We start from the raw sequence: 23,932 nt of genomic DNA, 5'->3' as shown, positions 1-23,932 counted from the left end.
ATTAAAGTACAGACTATAAGGGCTGAGAAATTGTGATCGATTAATCAATACTGAGGTTGTCTAGCGATGAGATCTTTTAGTACATGGTGCTTTAATTAAACATCATATTAAATATCTTAAAAAGTTAGCTGAAAAGCATGAGAAATTTTCGTATAATGTATCTAGTCAGTCAACAACCAAGAAAGTCTACAGTTGGACATGACTGAAGTGCAGTTAGCTACAGGTCATTTATTTACCATTCAAATCTAGCTCAGTCAGACCTTCAGAGAAAACCGTTACCTCGGAAGTGGTAGGGTGACTGCAGCGTTTCTAGAGGAAATGTCACAGTGCAATCGTGGTTTGTGTAAAACAAAGAGAATTTATGGGAGTTGGACATGGTACAGATGAATCATGAAGTTAATCTTTGGCCACCTGTTCAACGGAACAATGAGCTCACCTGTAGCGAGCAGGATATGCAATCTCCAGCCTTACACCTACCTGCAACTACATTTACATTTACAGCATTTAGCAGACGCCCTGATCCAGAGCGACTTACATCTAATGACAGAATATACAAAGTGCTTATTTAAATGCACTCGGTTGTCTCAAATGTTGTTATATACTGTAGCATTATAATTTCCCTTTGCCAGAACCAAGAGGTTTAAACCTGTAAGCCTTCCCAGAGGAATAGATCTTATTATTGCAAGAAAAAACTGATTAATTTTGGAATCAGATGTTCAAAAAAAAAAGCACTTATTGGGCTGATGATCTGGTGTCTGCATACGTTTGTCCATATATTATACATGTCAGAAATGATTGTGAGCTGTAAGAGATGTTTTGAGCTGTTTCTTCGGCATGAACACAATCCAGGAAGCCACGTTATCTCTTGTCTGTATCTAAAAGCAAGCATTTATTTGAGTTTCTAGCATAAGTATAGCTTATACACAGTACATATCGTTGGTCATGTGACCTACTAAAGATGAGGCACATTTTGGATGGACAGGACGTGCTTATAATAAAGGTCAAAGTGATCAGTTTTTATTCGTATGTGTAAGTAGGATGTATAAAACATCTGATGTGGAACCCATCATGATCCCTGTCTTTATGGAATCATTACTTATGATGATCCGAATATCCAGAAATCCTACCCCAACCCGAATAGAGCTCTAGTGGCTAAAGCATGTTATTGTATTTGGTATGGTAAAAAGGGGTGTGAATGTGAAAATGAATGTGCTGGTTCGTGGTAACAACAGGTGGTGCTTTAACAGGTGTATAAACAATGGGATTATTTGGAACAGCAGTTCGACACTGAAGTAGTCATCAATGCACATCTAGTCAGACATTCAATTGGGAAAAATATCAAAGTATCTGCTGGAATCCTCACAGGATTGGAGCTGCTATTCACAGGACCCAGGATTTATGGACCAAAATGACAATAAATGACACATTGCTTGAAAGCGTCAGCCATTGAAATCTTATAAATGGATAATTGGGTAATTATGCAGTGGGTAGCATTTAAGCCTCACAGCTCCAGGGCACCAGTTCGATCCCGATCCTGAGGTTACGGTCTCTAGACTTCTCTTCATGGAGGTTCTCTGGTTTCCTCTGTTAAACCTACATGCCACTGTTGTGGATTTGTTATGATAAATCGGTGCCTTGCAAAAAACTGACATCTCACCTAGGGTTAGATTCAGGATCTGCCAAAACCCTGAGAAGAATAAAGTGGTCACAAGATTATCATTAGGTTAGTTGTGATGAGATTTAGTTGGTTTTCACACCAAGTATGTTTGCTTTGACCATACTCGGAGAGTGATTGTTCCCGGTGCCGGTCTGGTTTCAGACTTCTATCGAATCCCGTGTTCATCATTCGCCATCACAAGTGTGCACAGAAGAGAACATCACACGACTCACCATATTTTTGAGTCCCTTGGTTCCACATCATTCCACTGCCACTCATTGTACATGTGTGTTGTTGAAATGAATCATGTCTTTGGGTAAAACATGCATGGGTTACTTTATTCCTCAACTTAAAGTGCAGACCAGAGTACAAGTTACGTTAAACATGAGTCATGTCTCAGGTTCAGGACCACGCTGCCTTTCCAATTCTAGATGACCGCTTTCACATTATAAATTTCTCATTCGAATTTAATGCATTAATCTGTTTCAGATTAAACTGCCAGTATGAAACCTCCAAAGATATGATTAATGATATTTAATAATCTGTAATTTATTAAAAAATGTGTTAATGCAGACAATCGTAGATCTCCCACAACTGAGAAGCAGTTTCCTGTCATCAGGGAAGATGATCATGCTGGATGCCGAACATTTCTGCTGCACTCATCATGTGTTGTGCATCACCAATTGTGCATGCATGAATTATTTATTCTTTTATTGGTGCAGATTAAACTCTCTTTGCTCCAGTGTTCAGGCAATTTTTTTTTAAATTTATAAATAGCCAGAGACATCAGGTGCCACGATGCGTAGAATCAGCTTACACGGTGCACCGAGGAGCAAAGCAATGCTTCCAAATCTTTTTTCCACCTCTGGGAAAACCATAATGCTGGTAGAGACAGCGGTAAGAGGATGCTGGGGGATAACTGTGCTAGAGCTTTTTTGACTTATTAGGGTTAAATCACATGGCTGTCAGAGAGTCAGGCCTTTCCCTTACAGTTGGTTAGGCTGTTTTCTGGCTCATTTGAAGCGTCTGCTAAATTTGGATTGTTAAAAAAAAAACAGTATGTGCCGCAGAGCTGCTAATGCACACAAAACAAAACGATACCAAAAGATATTTCTGTGGTGATGTGTCTGCATTTTAAGCCCCGTCCTAATCGGCGGACTCTGATCTGTCACCCTGACCATTTGTGCTGCTTCAATTAGAACTCGAGTTTCGCTTAGTTACAGCTTTCTATTTTAAGTCCTCTGGCAAACCTGCACATTTTCTATCTATTAATCAACGTAAGGAGAAATAAAACTGTCAGTGCATCAGCAATGAATCTTTAGATGCTTACTTTCCTCACCGATTCTCTCTTTTCTGCTTACTTCCACCTCTTTTACCAAACTTTTTATTCAATTTCAGGCTTTTTAGGTGCTGTTACTTGGGTATCAGATCAAGGCTGTTTCTCTGTTTTATCAGTGCCTCAATGTCGCTCCGTCTCAGATCCTTCATCAAGCAGAAAACAGACACAGACATCTGGAAAGCTATCAGGGTTATTGCCGCCTGTTCCTCCGGATGAGTTAAATAGAAGCAGATAAGTGTTTGTACACAGCGGGTTTCTGTTTTTATATCTCACAAGCACCTGAATAATGCTTCCCAGTATATGTTGTATAGCATATTTCTAGTTTTTTATTCGTAGTTGCTTGTGCTTGTGACACATAAGCTCAATAATCCGAGTAAGAAAAGATACCCTACTTCTTTACAGACTTCCTCAATGCAAAGGTTTTCATCTGACATTTCACTATGTTTCAAATGTATGTCCTGCTGTGTGACGGCACACATCAGCAAGAGTGCAATCTCATGATTTATTAGAGCTATTTTTTACTAGATTTGTTTTATTTATATATAATTATTGGGTTAATTAGCATGCACACATGATGCACAGTCATTGTTTTTTTTTTGTAGGACAAACACTGTAACAAAACATGTGACTGAAGTTTTAGAGAAATCCAAATCGTAATCTGTTTCTGTTTGATGTGTGTGTGACGCAAACATTAGTATTGATTTTCTCGTGATGCTTTTGGACTATAGGGTCGCACATTTTATTTCTTCGCTTGTTTGTTTCACTGATGGAAACTAAACCAGACTCTGTGGTAGAGGAAAATAATGATCATGTATCATAGTCTCTATTAAAGCACTGAGCAATCTAACTATTGTTATTATTACATTTGCTTATCATTTTTGGTCCAACATTGGCACTTGTATAGTAACCAGAGAGCTGACTAATAAATTTCTAACCCGTCCACTCCGACTTGTATACGATCGCAGTTAAAAGTAAAGTGAGTTTTTATTTCTTTTCTTTTTTGTGTGTGTTCTATTCAATTGGCTCTTTGAGCAAACTCGTATCAGACCATATCTTATTCATATATCTTTAGGGTAGTCACTCCCTCACCACCCACTGAGACAACATCAGGCATTGCTCCATGGTCTAATCTGTATTTATATAGTCGCAGCCCGTACTGGAAGAAGACCTTAACGATACGGCGTGTTTATTTTGTTTTTTATGTTATTTATTACAGTCACCTCTGATGGTTGCCCTTTTGCTCTGGTATTTGTAAATCAGGTGTGACCTGTGTGTGTGTGTGTGTGTGTGTGTGTGTGTGTGTGTGTGTGTGTGTGTGCTTTGTTGCTGACTGACTGGCATGCGTTTCCTGCTAAACTACTTCAGCTGAATTAAAAAAGACAAGTAAGAGCTAGAGGAAAAACAAGTAGTAGTTTCGTTTCTAACAGCCATGCTTTTATCTCATGCTATTTTGTCATTGCTGTAAATCCATGCTCTGCTTGTTTCACCTGTCATCAGCAGGTTTATCAAGGTTTATACTTGATGAAAGTAAGTGGTGACACACCCGCATTGAGGAGCTTGCAAAGCGCATGGCTTCCTGCCAGGACCTGCGTCTCAAATTACTATTGGTTCTAAAATGCATTTAGTAGGTAGGGTTCTGGTGTGGAATTTAGATTCAGCTTGGGTTTTACACATACTGTAGCAAGGATTTTACAACAGACTCAAACTATACCAAAAATATTAACTGCTGCTGTTATTTTACTTACTTATTTACTGAAGTCTATGTAATCAGGCATCAAATTTCAATTCTTCAGCACCTAAACAACACATAGAAACATCAACATGAGCAGCAGACTTTCATAGGAACACAGATGCACCTTTTGTTTTTTTTGTTTTTTTAAGCACACATTCAAACTTTGTTAGCATTCGTATGAACAGTGTAGCATCTGTTCAGAAAGAGGGTTGCTTAAGCCTCTGCAGTGCTCTTCAAGTCATGTTTGGTCCAGTGTTCAGATTGCTGGGGATCATTGACTAGTATTCTGAACATTCCTGTGACTCAACATGCTGGCGGACCAAATACAATGTCCTAACAGTTCTTATTGGATGATCACGGAAGTAAACGAAAGAACGTATGCTGGTTTTTCCATACATGCCTCTTAAAATAGTTGGGGCATTGCTTCAAAACCTGGGATGTACAAGCGTGTTTTGGTAGCTCATGGAACATCATGGTTCTTAATCTTACCTCATGGAACATTTGTTTATTTTTCCCCCAGTTTAAATAGTGGCCATAAACATGTACAAACACTTAGGCTATAAAGCCCATTGTACGATCGTTAATTATAAATGAAGTGCTAAAAGTCTAGCACTTTCATGTTCACAGTTCATTTCGTGCCTCCACACTGCAGGCATAAGTTTGCATGTTGGCCTGGTGCCTCAGGGGTTTCTGTGACCTGTGAAAGGTTGTGTGTGTGTCTGTGTGATTGTGTTCTCTGAAGGGCAGACACCCTGTGCAAGGTGTCCTGCCTCGTCCGAGTCCCCTCGGATAGACTCCAGGTTAAGTGGTACAGAAAATGGATGGAAAGATCATCCCAGTAAAGATTTAGCCCCTTCTTTGTTGTTACAATAACCTCCATTCTTTCTGGACGGATTTCCACTAGACTTGGGAGCATGGCTGTGCCCATTCAGCCACAAGAGCATTAGTTGTTGGTTAAGGAGGCCTGGGGTGCAGTTCATCCCAAATATAATCCGTGCAATTGAGGTCAGGGCACTCAGGTTCACACCAATCATGGAAAACCATGTCTTCATGGTGCTCACATTGTGTACATTTGTTATTTCATGCTATGGCTGGTGTATGCCTCTTGATTTCAGTGAAGTTCCTACAGCATACATTTCCTCAGCATACAAAGATACCCGATACTACCGTGAGCTTCCATGTTGGTCGCAACAGTTTAGATAAAACCTACATATGGGTGTGACAGGCAGATGTTCATAAATATTTGCCCTTAATATGTACATCAGTCATGGTAGACATGAAATGGAAAAGCAAGATCTACTTCTTTTCTGTCACTGTGGTGACTGAACTTCTTGTAATCACCTACTGATCATCTAGAACATCGTTCTGCATTAAGAGTTGTGAAGCAAGGAACTTCTAGTTTATATCTGACACTTTTTTTTATTTTTATTTGACTATTTAAATATTAAGAAGATACTATAGTTCCTGCTCTTAACGATGCCAGACAAAACAAAACAGTCTCAACTGTTCCGATGCTATCATAAAATTTTACAGCGAGACAACATGCACTAAGCTTATGTGACAGTGTCACATAGGTGTCAGATGCTATCAGATGTTGGTTTCGGTATGCGCATTTACACATTCCTGTGTACATCAATGTTGCTTGATGAGGAAAATAGCTAGAAGAATTCAGAATGAGGAAACCTGCTGTTTTGGCAATGGAGTTGATTTTATTTCAGCACTCTGGTTGTCTGTACACACAGCCAGCCCAACCATGCCTTGAATTTCCAGACCGACAGCATTTTTGAGCTGGGAACAAATTCATCCTGCCGGCCCTTGTGCATGGAAAAATACAGACAGTTAAAGGTTGCTTGTCGTTATCTCTGCAACAAGGAGAAAGAGCTTGATGTTTCCACACAGCTGACCAAAACAAGTGCAAGATGGTAGTAAGGAGAACAGAGAGGAGCACAGAGAAATCACCAACTACTGTAGATCAGTGAGTCTTTGTTGAAAGTCATGACGTGGTACCTGTGGCATGAGGAAGCCGACCATCTTGTTACTGCAGGTGCCAGTCTAACAGGTGAGTTATAAATATCAGGTGGTACTTGTGGTTGTGTAACCTGTGTGGACCTGTAAGTGAGAGAAAATCTGTTCCTTTTTTTCTAGTTGTTTGGTCACGTGACAGAATCCTTTTATCACACGTATTACACTTCTACACTTGTGCGGTATACTACAGTGATTTCTCATTTCTGTAAATCACTGTAGTATACTGCACGATGTCGATGAGCCATTGGGGTGTAAAGTTTCACTCTTTGCTTTTCCACCATAGCTAAGTATTTAAGATTTATCTAAGCTAGGATTTTATATATCAACTGTACACTGTATACAGCGATCCGTCGTATCACCACGGTGAACGACTTGGTTTTAAAACTCAGGCTATCTTTTGTTCTGAGTGTAAGATGAAATCCGAACTTTGAATCAGAGCAGCTCATGTTTTCCCTTAAGCCATCTGTCTTATCCGTGTGCTGCCGCTCATGCAGAAGCATTAAGGTCCTTTCAGCTCATTCGAGTGCTTCGGGTTTGTTATCGAGCAGAAACCTGATTTCCACGTAGCTTTTCACAGGAGCCCACTTGCTCCCTCCCTAAGCAACGCTCTCTAATGGGAAACGCAGAATGCAAGGGTTCAGCAAAGCAAACTGTCGTGTCACGATGAGAAGATCTGATACTGTGTTAATGCTTGACATGAAGTTAATGCATGTTAAGTGATTCTAGCCTGAGGAGTTCCTTGTGAGTACCGGTTCAACCGGAGACAACTTGCACATCCTTGTATTTCCAAAATATTAGCTGTTATCTAGCTTTTCCCTTTTCCCTATATTTACAGTACAGACCAAAAGTTTGGACACACTTTCTCTTTCAAAGAGTTTTCTTTATTTTCATGACTATGAAAATTGTAGATTCACACTGAAGGCATGAAAACTATGAATTAACACGTGTGGGATTATATACGTACATAACAAAAAAGTGTGAAACAACTGAAAATGTCATATTCTAGGTTCTTCAAAGTAGCCACCTTTTGCTTTGATTACTGCTTTGCACACTCTTGGCATTCTCTTGATGAGCTTCAAGAGGTCGTCACCTGAAATGGTCTTCCAATAGTCTTGAAGGAGTTCCCAGAGATGCTTAGCACTTGTTGGCCCTTTTGCCTTCACTCTGCAGTCCAGCTCACCCCAAACCATCTCGATTGGGTTCAGGTCCGGTGACTGTGGAGGCCAGGTCATCTGGCGCAGCACCCCATCACTCTCCTTCATGGTCAAATAGCCCTTACACAGCCTGGAGGTGTGTTTGGGGTCATTGTCCTGTTGAAAAGGTGGTGTGTCCAAACTTTTGGAAGGTGTGTCCAAACTTTTTTTGTCTGTACTGTATACAAACACAGACACACACACACACACACACTCTAATATAATATACCATGCTTCATGCGTTGTGTACCTTTTTAAAAGCAGCACATTCTGCAATAACATTTTGATTTTGCAACCTAAATATATTTTACTTTTGTTATGTTTTGACTTGAACTGTGCCAAAGAGTCTAAAGTGTAATCAACCAGCAATGTTATCTGGGTTTAAACAGAAATGATGTGTATATACAGTATAAAGGAAATAAAGATAGATCACAAGAGATTAATGTTAGCAATTAATAGATTATATTTAACAATAAAAGTGTAAATTTAAACATTTTTTTTCTAATTGAATGTTTATTATTCCGAACTGATTTATAACATTTAAAATGTATAAGTTTACTGCAGGCACAGGCTACGGGAAAACGTTTATAATTTTACATCTGCAAATGCAGCTGATTTACAACAAATGCAAAACTCTTTTAGTAAAAAATAAAAAAAAAAAATAAAAAAAAAAAAAACGGGTTAGTTTGATCCGAAGGTCACACAAGGGTTAATGGGATCACATTCAGTCATATCATCTGACTATACATCCAATAATATATAAGGTAATAAATGTGGTGTGTAAAGGGAGAATTTGCTCCATAATACACAAAAGATGTTCCTTATGAAATGAGAGCTGTCACATAAGGAGTCAATCTTGCTGGACTGTTTCTCACACTGTTAGCGAGTGTTTCCACTTCTTTCTGGAAGGGCTGATTAAGCTGGGAATTTGTTTAAGACCCAAAAATCGTCCATGCTTCATGAAGCTCCAAGATCTCTCCCGTGATCAGACACCTGTGCGACGTGCCGAAAAAACAACGCGATTTTGGCTTGTGGATTTCATTGCATTCTTGAAATCGTGAGTGAGGCTTCAGTGACTCCTTACTGACCACATAGCTCTGATTGCCCAACACTGGAATGATTAAGAATAATGGAGGGAAGGAGGAAGAAATTGTGAGAAGCATTTTGCTACTTTCACAAACAGCTTGTTCATGTAAAATCTCTGATCTGAAATGAGAGAGAACATTTTTGAGACCTCTGCAATCTCTAGTTTTCTCTAGTTAGCTGCACTGAACTCACCGACTACTTACAATGTGACATTTGCTACACGTCTTTCTCTACACGTCTTTCTCTACCCGTCTTTCTCTACACTTCTTGCTTCATCTGGGTTCTCTTGAGCAGTTGTTACTTCTCTGTTATGAAAGGTTGGGGGAAGTCCAGTGATCTGCAGAAGCAACTGACTTTGAGTGATGGTTGAGCCCATTAGGTTCAAAAGGCATATTATTATTTACAAATAATGTTACTAGTGAAACGTACAGAAACTTTTACGCCTTAATTTTATAAAATTTTTTGGTAAGGATCAGTACACAGTTGCGTACATTGATTGGCTAATGATATAATTGTATGAATAAGCAGGTGTTCCCATTAAAGTGAATGGTGAGCTCAAATATTTAAACAATAACCACTTTTGTGTGATTTTTATTTTGAAAATTTCAAACTTCACTATAATTTTCCGTTTGTTTAAAATGGCTGTCATCTGTAATTTTAGTTAAACAGGCTGAACACACATTTATTAGAAGTCTCTCTCTCTCTCTCTCTCTCTCCAGTCCTTTTTCCTGATCCACATAACTGGAACGATTATAACCTCGGGTATTATTCTCTTGTCTGGCTGTTGGCAGGGCAGTGACATGCTTTATTACCAATTTGCACTCTATTACATGATGTCCTTTTAGTGCCTGTGTGAGCAAAGAGGGAGACTGGAGACACTTCCATAGAGCCGCTGTTCCATTTCTCAGCAGCAAAATGTGTTTTTTTTAAGGACCCAGATTAAAAAAAAAAAAAATCACTGTACATACCTACAGCCTGTTCGAACTACGGAAAGATAAAACCTTAAATCAGCCAAGTGTCTACTTTTCATTTCATTAAGCCCTGTTTTTCTTAAATCAAGTGAGCTTGAAAACCAAGATGATGATATTTGTTTGACTTTTTAAAATATAGACGAATTAATGCACGTATTACAGATTCATCGAGTGTCTCAGGTATCTGGGTTCTCATTGGTAGTTTAAATTTTATTTTATTATTTTCTTGTTTTTAGGGTGTTTTTAAAATTTTTAAAATGGCTTCCCAAATAGCTACCCCAGAACCCAAGACGAACACATTACATCTCCAGGCTGTCATTTATTTATTTATTTATTTATTTATTTATTTATTTATTTATTTTAAAGTCGCTTCATGGACAAGCAGGTTCAGCTCACTACTGGTTTTTTTTTTTTTTTTTTTTTTTTTTTTTTTTTTTGAGGAATTGGTTTAGAAGCATATGCAGGACTGGATTCATTCTTTTTTTTTGATTGAATACTTCCTCCCGAAGACAGTATGCCCAGTCCTGTCCGCCTCAACAAACATTATTGACCAATCAGGTTATTGTTTGTACAATATGTTTTGTTATAATTATGTCTGATGTCTATGAGCGTCTGAGGTCCCCAGATCAAATTGACTTTGTGCAATCAAATCATTATTGAAACCAGCATAAAAACCTGACCAGCATTAAAGCTCCATGAACCTTTCCATTTTAACAGCTGTTGGCTTTTTGTCCCACATGTTTAATATCTTACCCCCACACACACAACAAGAATATAAAACCCACCATTTGTTGTTCCGATGCATCCTCCAGTGCGGTCTGACCGTTATCATTACAATGTTTTTGTATCAGTAAGATTGTACAAATGCTTGTTTATCTCTTTCCAGAAACAGGAAAATGAAGAGCTGATTAAACGACACAAAAGCTGTTATATAACAGTTATATAACATTATGTTAGCACACATGGATGCTATTCAGGCTCAAATAACATCTTTAAATGTGGAGAGAAAACAGCTCTGAGATGTTATTCAGATTTTCTGGCTTTTTTGTTCATGAACATAAGACTTCATCACCTGAGACCTCATCAGGCAAAGATAAATACTGGCTGTTTAAAGTTGGGCCTTCAAGGGATTCAAGTCCTCGGTTGTTTTCCCTAGTCTGTATTAAATCCAGATAATTAACTCCTCGTAGGTTTGGGTTAATTTACATCGAAGCCTTTTAGCCTAGTTACTGTAATAGGGCTCAAGGCAAGCAAAAACATGAGCCTGGGTAACGCCGAGCTAATAAAAGATTTGGAATCCTCTTTATGTATAGTATCATCAAATATGATACTATTGCTTAAGAAATTGACAACATTTAGCACATATTTGCTTGTATCTGACTTTTGCCTAGGCAGCTGTAGAGAAATCTGGGTCATGAGCAATTTGATGAAGCAAGACAGTAGCAACAGTGGAAATATGGCTAGGGGGACAAAGGAAATGCAGTTTTAGTCGATAAGATGAACCATTTTGTGATCAAGCGTATGAGAGATTTAAGGGTATGTGTTTGCTTCCCAATCCCATGCTTCCTTCAAGGAGACTAAAGCATGGAGTGGAAACTTGTGGGAATCAGTGCAGCAGGACTGTGTCATAAATATCACATCTGATGTACCAGTGTAAGGTAAATCTTTGCAGACGTTATCTGTGTTAAAACAGCACTGACTCTCAGACCAGTGGTTTGATGATTACCTGCAGAGTGTGTGTGGTGCTGCCTGGGGCTGTGTTTAACAGCCACTGCATTAGAGCAAACTCCACTTGATCCTCTTTTACTCTCTAGCCCCATAAATGCCGGCCCAAGCGAACAGGATTACAGCGGCTCAGATAGGTTAAGTCTTCAATCCCACGTGGGAATGTCAGTGTTGATGGTGTTGACTTGAAGCCTTGCTGACCCGTTTCACTGTCCAGCTCTACTCAGGCTTCCTCTGTATAACTTTCACCTCAATGTCCCTGGTTTTGTTTTGTTTGTGTTTTTCTTAAGAATGTAGATAATAGTAGACGTCATGCCTTTTCATGTTGATGAAGGCTGTTGGGTGATTTTGAACACAAAACACTTGTAACATGGTCCAATTTTATCACTTAATTGTCTTTTTTTTTTTTATTTGCACCTTCAGGTTATAGGACACCAAAGAATTCTTTCAATATCTGTATTGATTTGATCTTGCGTCATCGACCTTAACCAAACATTTGATTGATTTAGTGCAAGGTTCTCAGTGTTGAATGGCTTCAACAGAATTCCTAAGGAACTTGCAGGCATTAAGCCATTGGAAAGACTGCAAGCTTTCCTAACCTTTCTAACGGAAATCTGTGGGTCGATTGATAATCTCTTGAGCTACTGATTGGTTCATTAAACATTTACATTTACAGCATTTGGCAGACGCCCTTATCCAGAGTGACGTACATAAGTGCTTAAATCTCTAACATTCACTAGGTTACATACTTAAGATACCATGAGTTTAAAACATTTGTTCAAAGTTACAATGAAAAAGTGTCAAAGGTTTTTTTTTTTTTTTTTTTTTTTTAATAAATGCAAAAGATAAGGAAAGAACTGCTAGTTGAAGTGTTTCCTGAATAAGTAGGTCTTCAACCGCCGCTTGAAAATAGCCAGTGACTCAGCTGTCCGGACCTCTAGGGGAAGTTCATTCCATCACCTTGCTGCCAGAACAGGGAAGAGTCTTGTAGTATACTTGCCTCTTACCCTGAGAGATGGTGGAACCAGTCGAGCAGTGCTGGTAGATCGGAGGTTGCGGGGTGCAGTGCGAGGAATGATGAGGGCTTTGAGGTAAGAGGGAGCTGGTCCATTTTTGGCTTTGTAGGCCAGCATCAGTGTTTTGAATCGGATGCGAGCAGCTACAGGGTCAGTGGAGGAATCGCAGCAGCGGGGTGGTATGTGAGAACTTTGGAGATCATGAAATGGGGATGAATCACCTGGGATGAACAGCAGTTCAGTTTTGCTAGGATTGAGCTTTAACTGATGAGCAGTCATCCATGATGAAATTTCTGCCAGACATGCTGAGATCCGGTCAGAAGCTGTGGCATCTGAGGGTGGGAAAGAGAAGATAAGTTGTGTATCATCAGCATAGCAGTGGTAAGAGAACCCATGTGATGAAATAACTTCCCCAAGAGAGTGAGTATACAGGGAGAAAAGAAGAGGACCAAGTACTGAGCGGACACCAGTGGAGAGTCTGCGTGGAGCAGATGTCACTTCCCTCCATGTTACCTGATATGAGCCTATTAAACCTATTTTTGCAGCTCAGTAGGTTAGAAGTGGTTGTTTATGTTGTTGTTTTCGTTAGTCAGCAAGAACGCAAGAGAATACTTTTGATAGATAGCTAAATGTTTGTCTTTCTCTTGCATTGCATTTGATTAAAGTGCATACCCTAATAAGCTGAAGTATATAAGATCCATGGGGATCTTGTATACTTCTCCTAATCCAACTGTTATCATATATGGCTTCAGGGTAGACAAAACTAGACAAGACAAAGGTTTCATGTAGCTGTTAGTTTGTGTTTTGTGTTTGTGTGTGAACAGTCCATTCAGCATTTTTATTTCCGATTTAGGGGGGAAACAAAGAAACAGGAAGTGGCAAAAATGCATGCAGAGTTTTATGCAATGCATTACTCCTTATGATTCACTGGTTACATAAGTATGTAAATGTAAAAGTGTTCCTAATACAGTGAACTTTTTCTGACATTTAAAAGGATGAATGGACATTTTTATTTACTAGTTTAATAAAGTAAAAAAAGGATGCAAGTTGGTCATTTGGTCACTAGCTACACACACGTACCACAGGCAACACCATACTGTATGTCCATATAATCAATATATATTTGTCTATCTAATGCACTAATCTTTGTTTTCTTTGACTTGCCTCTTATGGTACATGCCAGGCTTTATACCTGCTATATACAAGCTATGCTAATTTCTTCAAAGCTTTAATTTTCTTTGTAACACCTACTTCATGGTTGTAGCATCGATGGCACTGATGAAACAGTGTGGATTAGATGGACGAATGCCGAACGTGTAACTGATTTAAAAACATTAACTACAGGAGTGATCAGCATTTTGATTGAGAAGTTTCTACTTGTATCATATAACCTGTTATTTTTCAGACAAATCATTCCTTTACTATCTCAAAATGATCTCAAATCATTCCATATCTGTCCGGACTTCAAACCTGTCAGCATGGTTAATGTTGAATACCAGACAAAAATGCTGAGGTCATTAGTACACGATTTGATCAATTGTTGACTAACCTGACTGTTTTGAAATCGTGTGTGTTTGTGTATATGAGTGTATGGAGTGAATGGTGATGGTTTATCTGTTTTCTTTCGTAATGAAATGAGCTCAGTAGATTAACACAGTGCAGTAATTAAAGTGACCCTGCCATTTAAGTCGAGCAGTATCAATGTAATGCATCATGTTTAATACGATATAAAAGCTGTTATATCACAGAGCTGTGAATTCTTGCTCCTGATTGGTCAAATGTTGATTCGTATTCTGTAACAGGCAGTAGTGCTCAATAATGTGTAAGGAAAAGAAAAGGTGTATATACTGTGTGTGTGTGTGTGTGTGTGTGTGTGTGTGTGTGTGTGTGTGTGTGTGTGTGTGTGGTGGTTCTTTTTTTCTGTGTTCTGGTTTTTTTTTTTCGTTTTTTAAGATAAGGTTATTATACAGCTTTTGTATCAGAACATCAAGGCCACGACGGATACGAGTATTCCGGCTTTCATTTCCAGATGTTTACATTTAGATGTGTTGAATAATTTTGAACATGGTATCTATAGCACAAACTCCTAATTAACACTTAATGTGTTTACTCTATGTTTTGTTTGTGTGTGCTCTTGGAGACAGACAGAATTAAGGCCAGCTCAGACTGTAGCAGGGTGTAAAAACAAGGCCATGTTTTGGCAGCTTGCGGAGGTTTATAGCTGAAGAATGGTGCCATTGTACTCTAACCCGCAGCTCCGTCTATCATGTGATAATGCTGAAGTGAGTTTGCTTTTGTCACTTTGGTTAAAGGGTGATAAGGGTGTTTGGGAGTGTGTTAGTGTGGCACTCAGACGCCATGGTACAAGTCAAGCAGTCTGGCTCAGATCCCAACTCACAATGATTTATACACTGAGATTTCCACACAAATCTTAGGAATTGTAACTTGGCACATAAGTATGGTTTACATGGCAACAACAGTTATTCTTATGTAAGAAAATTATTAATAATTAATAGTTCACATTTTATTTAACGCAGAAAACCACACATTAATTACAAAAACATACAACATTTCTTTTTCTCATTTGGAAATGTTTGAATTTGCAAATCATCCTAAAGTAACTGCCTGGCCACATGCCAGCTACCATCAGCCCAAATAGAGAGTGAACTGGCAAAACCCACTCTGACTAGAGAGGCATGACAAATTGCAAACTCGTGCACTATTCTACACTATTGTGTAGTATAAGTAGTGTGTTCAGACTGAAAATACCAAGAAGTGCATTTTAAGATCCCAGATGATGCATTTTTTAACCAAAAAAAATGAAGTGTAAAACTTTGGATATTTACATTTAGGAGTGGCTTCCATTTTATCTTTTTTTTTTAATCTAACTGCACAATTATGGGTTAAGGGCCTTGCTCAGGGGCCCACCTGTGGCGGCTCTTTGGGCCGATCTGTAGACCAACACCATCAGTAGTCCAACAACCATCAGTAACCTATAATCCAACAACATTGGTAGTCCAACACCTTAGCCACTAGGCTACCACATCCATTTTTCTTTTTTCATTCATTCATTTGTCTTGTTTTTGGCTAACAGGAGTGGAACTGATGTGGTCTTCTGCTGTTGTAGTTCGTCCAAGGTTTGATGTGTTTTCTGACATACTTTTCTGCTCACCCTGGTTGTAAAGAGTGGTTATCAAGCATCGCATTAGTTCAGGCAGGCCACGCCGTAAGCTGCATCAGCTGCTAATCAGCTGTCCACAAGGTGCACCAATCCAGCACGACTTCCGTAATTTCCCTCCTTTAAATCTTCGCCTTCGAGCGCACCTACGCATCGCCGCTGCTGCGATCCAACACCCTCCTCCGTCCCCGACTCCTCCAGCCAGAACCTTTCGCCAGCACCGATTAAATTCTTCACGTAAAAAATCCGCACCTCGTGCAATTTCGGTTCTGATTCTGAGTTGTAATGGGGGGGGTCTATTCATTCTCCAGCGCTGCCTCCCCGCCCCATCCATGCATGCGCACGGACAGGAGCGTGGGAAAATTCTCCCAGAACAGAACCATTCCACCAACACTAACTGTATGCTTGCTAACCTTCATTTACGAAGTGGTCCTGACTGAAATTGGAGTTACTATAGGGTTCCTGTCAGCTGAAACCAGTCTGATAATTCATATAATTCTGATAATTTTTTCTAGTAAAAGAAATATTTCAGACTAAAGAAATGCTTGATACAGTTCTACAGTGGTTCAGTTATGATCTGAGATTCATTAACCACAGTAAACAGGCAGTCTGTGCCTAAAGAGATGGGTCAGTGGAAAAGTTTTCAGTTTTCACATACAAGACAAGCTTGTGCACAAAACATCAACATGTAATGCTCATATTTAATCACAACTTAGCCATGTGATGATGAACACTGCGTTTAGTCATTTAGGTATGACTTTTGTGCAAAGCTAAACCAGTATAAAAGCTTCACTTCATTATCAGCTTTGAACCTCCAGTCCAATCTAAAGAAGCGAACATCAGGCTTGGATAATCAATCACATTTTGGGTAAGCGCTCTGTTTAATGTGAATCAATTCAATTTGGTGATTGTCCTGTTCAACACTTACTCAACCTGGTCTCTAAGTGCTGAGTTAAATGAGAAACATTTAACAAGGCTCTTTAGGTAATTGGTTTGATGTTAGTAGTGTTAGACCCCTTGGAGACACCTTTTAACCCTGTCTGTATTTGTAGCTGAAAGATCTTTCTGCCCAAGCAGTCTGAACGAATTGACAATGATTAAGAAAAACAAAGCCATATCGATATCCCGTTATGATATTAGGGTCTAATCGGGTGCTTTAAGTTTGAGCACAGATCTAATGTAATTTAAAACCGAGTCAGTTTCTCTGCTACGGATAATACATCAAATGTTATCTTTCTTTTATCTGTGGGTAGTCTGGTTTCAGGGGCATCTCAGGTCTTGTGTCCTGTTCATTGTGGATTGTGTTTATTAAATAATGAAATACAATTCAGTAACTGAAAGGAATTAAAAAAGAAAAGTCTGAATTTATGCTACTGTTGTCAGAACAGATATCAGCATAAAGGAGAAAGGGAATATTTTTTGTGAGTTTCTCCAAGTTGATTGCTTTGTTTAGAGGTTGAATGTTTTGAAAATAGCTGAATAGTAATAATATAAAAGGTTAAAGAGACATTGGTAGCTGATTATTAAAACTGCTTACTAAAACTGCCAGACACACAGGAACAGTTTCTTTCCCCAAGCAATCACCCTGATCAACAACTCACCATAATTATATTCACTGCTTCATATCTATAAGCACTGCATTATCAGGACTGTCAGTCATCACATCATCTGTATATATTACACACACTACTGCTGCTATATATTGTACAAAAAGCATAATATTACACATTATTGTTATTTGCACTCTCACACTTTATGTACATAACTGATCAGTCATATTCTATATTCATATTTAATACTCATTCTGTCTATATTGTATCTCATCGTCTGCATTGTCTTGTATAGTTTGTACAGTATAGTGTTATTTATTTCTGTTCTTTTGAGAGTCACAAACAGCTGGAGCCAAATTCCTTGTGTGTGTCAACACACTTGGCTAATAAACCTGATTCTGATTCTGATTAGCATCTCATGCAGGGTGTAATTCTGTTTGCCACCAAGTCTATCCAAGAAATACTGTTACTGAAGGGGAATAAATGGGTAGGTGGAGTAATTGGACCATCTATAATTATCTTGGGGTCTGTATATGTATCTCTGATTTGACCCCTCAAAAACCAATAACAAATTTTTAAAGATCTATAGTACATCTGTATATTACCTTCTATAAAATGACCAGTAGAAAGAATAGTATCTATATCCCCTATATTTACCTTAGAAAAGATGCCATTGCTTCCTGTAGGTGAGGAAATCTGACAAGCGGGCTTATTTATCTACTTTTGCAAAAACTAGGTTTAGGACACAACATATGTAAAATATAGCTTGCCGATTGCTTCCTACCAGAAATTCTGTCTGGAAGAACAAAATCATTTGTTAAGGCTTTATAAAGAATATGAAGAAATAATCTTAGATTTGCATCACTTAGAATTACAGTTCAAACCTTAGAAGTGGACTGAAATTATGAAACTTTCCTTAATATTTCAAAAGATCATGAGTAAGTCATTACTGAATGACTGTCATTTGTTGTGGCTACTCTTCTCTGAGTATCATGCTGAAAACTAATGTTTATCATCTATTACAAAACATGTGACTGTTACATAATGGGGTATTAGCAGACAGTTAGAAACCATGATTTACAGTTTCTTTGTGCCATTTAATTTCCTCATGGATTCTATTATTATTAAGGGTCAAGCCCCGAAGGGGCGTAGACACGTATTGTTATTGTTAGATTTCTTATTATTATACTTCCGCCATTGAAGTAGAACCGTACGTAGGAAAGTTATGAAATTTGGCACACATGTAGAGGCCAGTCTTATAAGTTACTATAGCAACTTTGGTGTGTCTAGCTCAAACCCTCTAGCTCCACCAGTCCAAATAATTTGGGGGCAGGTTGGCACACAATATGTCTTGGGTGCTAATATCAGAACCAGAATCAGAATCAGCACCACAGTGACAAACACGCACAATTTCGCAACGTTTCGTGACAGTGGTAAATAGTGGCCACGAGATTTTCGCGTTAAGTCCAGTATTTTACAAATGCAGTGCCATATGGCTACGAAACTTGGTATGGTTCATCAGCGACGTGAGCGCATCTGATCGGCTTGACCTCGGAATCGCTGCTTGCAGCTATATTTATTATTATTTATCAGCAGAATGCTACTGATCATCTGATCCAGTTTCTTAGACTATCCACAATCTCAAACTGTGATTTGTAAGTAATTTGTTGCTCGGGCGTCATCTTTACCACCAAGTGCGTTGATGGCCTACACGGACATAAAAATTATGCATCTATGTTGTGGCCTGTGGCAGTTGGCGAAGAATGTTTGCCAAACACCTTTGGGATTTACAAGTGTGGGAAGATGATTAAAAGGCACAGGTCACAGCATCTCTATAGAAGTTCATCGTCAAAACACACAAACGCCTGTTTGTCCCCACATGTTAATAGCAAGAATTTGTGCTTTAGCTTAGTCCAAAACGGCCGTCTTCTTACCTTTTGGATCGATACCAATATCAGATTGCAATACAATCTGAAAATTGCCAGTAAGTGCTCTCACAATCGATACAGTGAGCCTGGTTTAAGTGCTGTTAATTCTTGTCAGTCTGTAAGTGTGATGAGTGGCTTTATTTGATCATGCTGCCATTTACCAAATAACAGACTCGTACCAAATAACTAAAATTGTTCTTTTGGATGAACTGTACCCTATAGAATATCAAGGTTTTAAATGTTCTCTGACCACAATGAGATGACTTGTATGATTTGTGTTTTAATTTAAAAATATATATATGTATTTAGTTTGTATGTATTTTTGTCAACCAAATTTTGCATTTCCTCTGATCCAAGTTTTGTCTCGCAGGCTCTGAGACAACTGGAGCACCGTGATGGCTAGCAGAGAGGGTGGTCATGCTGATCGACCCCTGCTTCCATCTGTAAGGCCATCTTCTGCTCCAAAACTAAATGTGAAACGCTCGCTTTCCCGAGAGACCATTACCATCCATTTCTCTGCAATGGGCAATGAAGAGGATGAGGAGGAAGAAGGCATATATGGACCATTAGACCTGCCGATTGAAGAAGTGACGAGCAGTCAAGGAGTAGTAACTGCTTTGGAAGCAAGTGAAGACCTTGTACTTGAAGGAGACACAGAGATAAAGTCTGTCAGTAATGATGATGCTGAGCTTTTTTCAGTCATGTCAGGCCAACAGAACGCTAATAAAGATGAACACAGTTTTGCATGCACTCCTCCTGCTGAGCCTACAAAGGGGACAGGATCCTCATCACCCTCTGCGAACTCCTCACCTTCCAAATCGATGTCACTTCCCTCAATGGATAAGGCCTTTCTCAACCTGATGAAGTCTTTGTCTACAGATTTTGAACCCCGGGAAGGTGTCCCCGCTCCTCCTTCTTTGCGGCATCGGCAGTTGATGAAGAATCTGGTCAAATCTTTATCTACAGACACAGCCCAGGAGTCTACTGGATCAAACCGCTCCTCAGACTCCCGCCTCAACCTGCACCTTTTCAAACAGTTTACTCAACCCCGAACGACAACAAGTACAGGAGACTCCAAAACTGCTCCAACATCTCCCTTAACCTCACCTGACAACCGTACCTTCTCCTTCAAAGTGTCAGAGGTGGAGGCCCGCATTGAAGACACGAAACGACGTTTTTCAGAAGCCATTTCAGATCCTTTGCACTTGATTAGCAAGTTTATTGGAGATGAAACTTCCAGTATTTACAGACCTAAACCTCTTTCATCCAGTGCCACAGAATTAACAAGTTTTTCCACTCTAAATGGCCATCTTGAAAGCAACAATAATTACAGTATCAAGGAAGAAGAAGGTGACCTGGATGGTGATGGTGTTACTCCAGAGGCAACTGAGCTGGCCTCAGCTGCTGAAAGCAAGACTGCCAAACCTTGTACATCCTCTATGGGATTGGACAAGTGCTCCATGTCTGCACTAGCCAAACAGGATGACGAAGAGTTCTGTGAACTGTACAGTGAGGACTTTGAGTTGTCTGTTGATACAGAGGTGCAAGTTGATGAAGCCGAGTGCAGGAGCACCAGAAGCAATGTTTATAAGTCTGCTAGTAAGAGCACAAACACTTTTAGTGAAGATGAAATGGATTTGGTTTCGGCATGTAGTATTCCACATAAGACTTTGTTAGCTCTGACCATCATTACCTATGGATACTTTATTCTACCTTTGCCCCCTTACTTTGGAGGAATGTTGCTGGGTGTAGCACTAGGGTTTATGCTAGCCATTGGTGTAGTGTGGCTAACAGGGCCAAAGCTACCAGGAATCAGAAGAGCGCAGAGGGATCTTTGGAATGTGGCACAGCTGGATATCAAAGAGCCAGGCATATTCAAGGTATGTCTTCCCTCTAAAAAGTAGTTCATTAGTTTATAAATGGTCAAATTTTTATCATTTATAGTTTGGTAAATTGGTTACTTTGCTATTAGTGTGTGGCTTAAACAGCCAAGACTCAGGCTTGCTGAATGGAAGGTTGGTGGTTCAAGCCCCAGCACCACCAAACTGCCATTATTAGGCCCTTGAGCAAGGCTATTAACCCTTTCTGTTCCATGCTGCTGTATAATGGGTGACCCAGCCTCCTAAGCTGAGATATGCAAAGGTGTGTGTGTGTGTGTGTGTGTGTGTGTGTGTGTGTGTGAGAGAGAGAGAGAGAGAGAGACGAAAAAAGGCTGCTTCGTTATGATTTGTTAGGAAGCCGTTTCATTACATCTAATAAGATAGACAGACACTTCTTACTGGTGGGTGGTCACTCCTACTTCAGGATGTTAATGTTCAGCAAACTAAGAAAATATATAATGTGGCTATTGTACGGTGATATAAACTCCCTAGACAGTGTACATATGTAGATAATCCTATCACGCACAGAATTTGTAGTCAGTATAAGCTGTTACTTTCTATAAGTTGTATGTCTGGTGACTTTTGTAGACTATCTTGCACATTGCACGAGTCACATATTGGTTTTGCTCTACTGTATGCTCAAATATTATAAAATATTTCACTTCTATACTGGCAGCTTGGTTTGGAATTTTGTTTGGCTAAGATTGTTGTTCTTACTAATGAGTAAAACATCATGAAAATGTAGCCGTACTGTTTTTTTTCAAGTACTTCTGTATGCTGACTGATTCCAACACTCCTAATCTTTAGACCACAGCCAAAAAAAAAAACATAACTTGTGGCACACCCCAGTTATGAAGGGGAAGAAAAAGCCTGCTAACCCGGCCTGCAGAATTTGTAAAGCCGATTGGTAGAGGATGTTTGCTGTGATTGGTTGGTTAATGTGGGCTCACAACGTGCCACACGGTGAATAAACATACAAACCCAGCTGAGTGAAGTAGTCACCTTTTATTAATATAAACCATTCAGAGATGTCACGTAAGCGGTAGAATCAATCGTGTAGTCGCTAAATGAAGAAAATCATTAAAACCACATATGAAAAGACTTAAAGAATTAATATCACAGACTTTGGAGTCTCCCAACCATTGGAGAAGCATTTATAATGATAAAAAAAAACAAATAGAAAGGCTCTTTAATAATCTAAGAGCTGCAAAGGAAAAACCGCAGTCAGTTTAAATCCTTGTCAGAATCTGCAGAACAGTTAAATGCAAAGTATAGTAAATGAGTAAAGTAATAAAGTAATATGTTGGAAAGTATTTGACATCTTGTATGAAGAGAGGTTTCATTACATGCATTGATCAGTGTGGTTAAATAGCATTTGACAGAGAAGTGACTTCTTTCAGGCAAGTTATTGATTTCCTTGTCCTAACCACAAGCCCTAAAAACAGTCGGTTATAATAAAGGTCAAAACTCCGTTCTTGTTAATATTAAGAGAGCATAGAACACACATACACTTTAATATTTACACCGTGTGACAACCGAGTTTTCTCTTTCGTCTCTTCTTTACACAGAGACTATTTATCCTGTGAATCATTTGTAATGACTACAGATGTCCTCTGGCAACATTACTTATCAGCATGGCATTTTTATCCTGTACAAATAGTACAAATACTATTGTTACTTATCTATTTTATGTTGTTTGTGTATGTGCATATGCGCATATATATAATATTTATTATATACATACACACATACATTTTGTGATTAGTCAAGGGTATATGATATGATGACTACCTCACAATTCTTTCTGGAAGTCTGAAGGTTTTGTCAAAATGACGTACATTTGCCGTTAAATATTTTAATTCCGTTTGCTGAGTGACATTTTCCTTTTTCCTGCAGGGTTGGATGAACGAGATTCAGAACTACGACCCAGAAACCTACCATGCAACGCTGACCCACTCTGTGTTTGTGCGCTTGGAAGGCTCCACTTTGCGAATTTCCAAACCTAACAAGAACATCACCCGGCGAGCTAGTTACAACGAGCCCAAGCCAGACGTCACGTACATCAGCCAGAAAATCTATGATCTTACAGATGGCAAGGTATTTGTGTATTTGAGTGTTTGTGTGTGTGAACTTCAAACTAAGCTTTATACTTCTCCTATGTCTGCACATAAATTGACCTATAAACATTTTTTTGAAATACAGGGATTGGCTGGGTTGTTTTCTCCTGCCCCAGGTCTTGATGCCAGTTTAACTTTAACCAGACCTCTTGTTCTGTTCAGGTGTCCCTGGTGCCCCAGAGTCTGGCCAGAAAGCGGGTGTGGAACAAGAAGTACCCGATACGCGTTGAGCTTGCCAAGCAGGACGACTTCATGTCTAAAGCAGAAGCAGCCAGCGAAGAGAAGGACAGTCAGGATATTGCCGGTTCACAGGATGGAGGAAGGGTGGGTTCAGACCGTGAACTGCCCACCATTTACTTGTTTGGAAGAACGGGAAGGGAAAAAGAGGAGTGGTTCCGGAGAATACTTCTAGCCTCGAAACTCAAATCTGAAGCAGCTAAGAAGCCAGCGAGCTTGCCAACTAGTAAGAGTGGTGAGTGTGGGAGCTGCTTCCACATTGTCAATACTAATACAGATGTCTTTGTTAAGACATAAA

The 23,932-nt window shown here is 39.3% G+C and overlaps 1 protein-coding gene across 3 annotated transcripts in view; it reads left to right on the top strand.

The window, feature by feature from the left end:
* Window positions 1-23,932, top strand: part of LOC113634523 (testis-expressed protein 2) — a 36,867-nt gene that overhangs the window by 3,221 nt on the left and 9,714 nt on the right. The window contains exons 1-4 of one of the 3 annotated variants that reach the window (XM_027133531.2): window positions 17,938-17,959; window positions 19,771-21,280; window positions 23,177-23,377; window positions 23,560-23,869. In XM_027133531.2, coding sequence (XP_026989332.2) covers window positions 19,796-21,280; window positions 23,177-23,377; window positions 23,560-23,869 — 1,996 coding nt within the window. In that variant the 5' untranslated portion in view covers window positions 17,938-17,959; window positions 19,771-19,795. Of the gene's footprint in view, window positions 1-17,937; window positions 17,960-18,925; window positions 19,128-19,770; window positions 21,281-23,176; window positions 23,378-23,559; window positions 23,870-23,932 lie in introns of those variants that run through there. The other 2 variants (XM_027133533.2, XM_027133530.2) reach the window with 2 other exon arrangements.

This window comes from Tachysurus fulvidraco, chromosome 5 (genome assembly GCF_022655615.1).
Source record: "Tachysurus fulvidraco isolate hzauxx_2018 chromosome 5, HZAU_PFXX_2.0, whole genome shotgun sequence".
In the NCBI taxonomy this organism is placed as follows: domain Eukaryota; kingdom Metazoa; phylum Chordata; class Actinopteri; order Siluriformes; family Bagridae; genus Tachysurus; species Tachysurus fulvidraco.
Note: the sequence above shows the minus strand (reverse complement) of the source record. Positions and strands in the feature narration are given on the sequence as shown.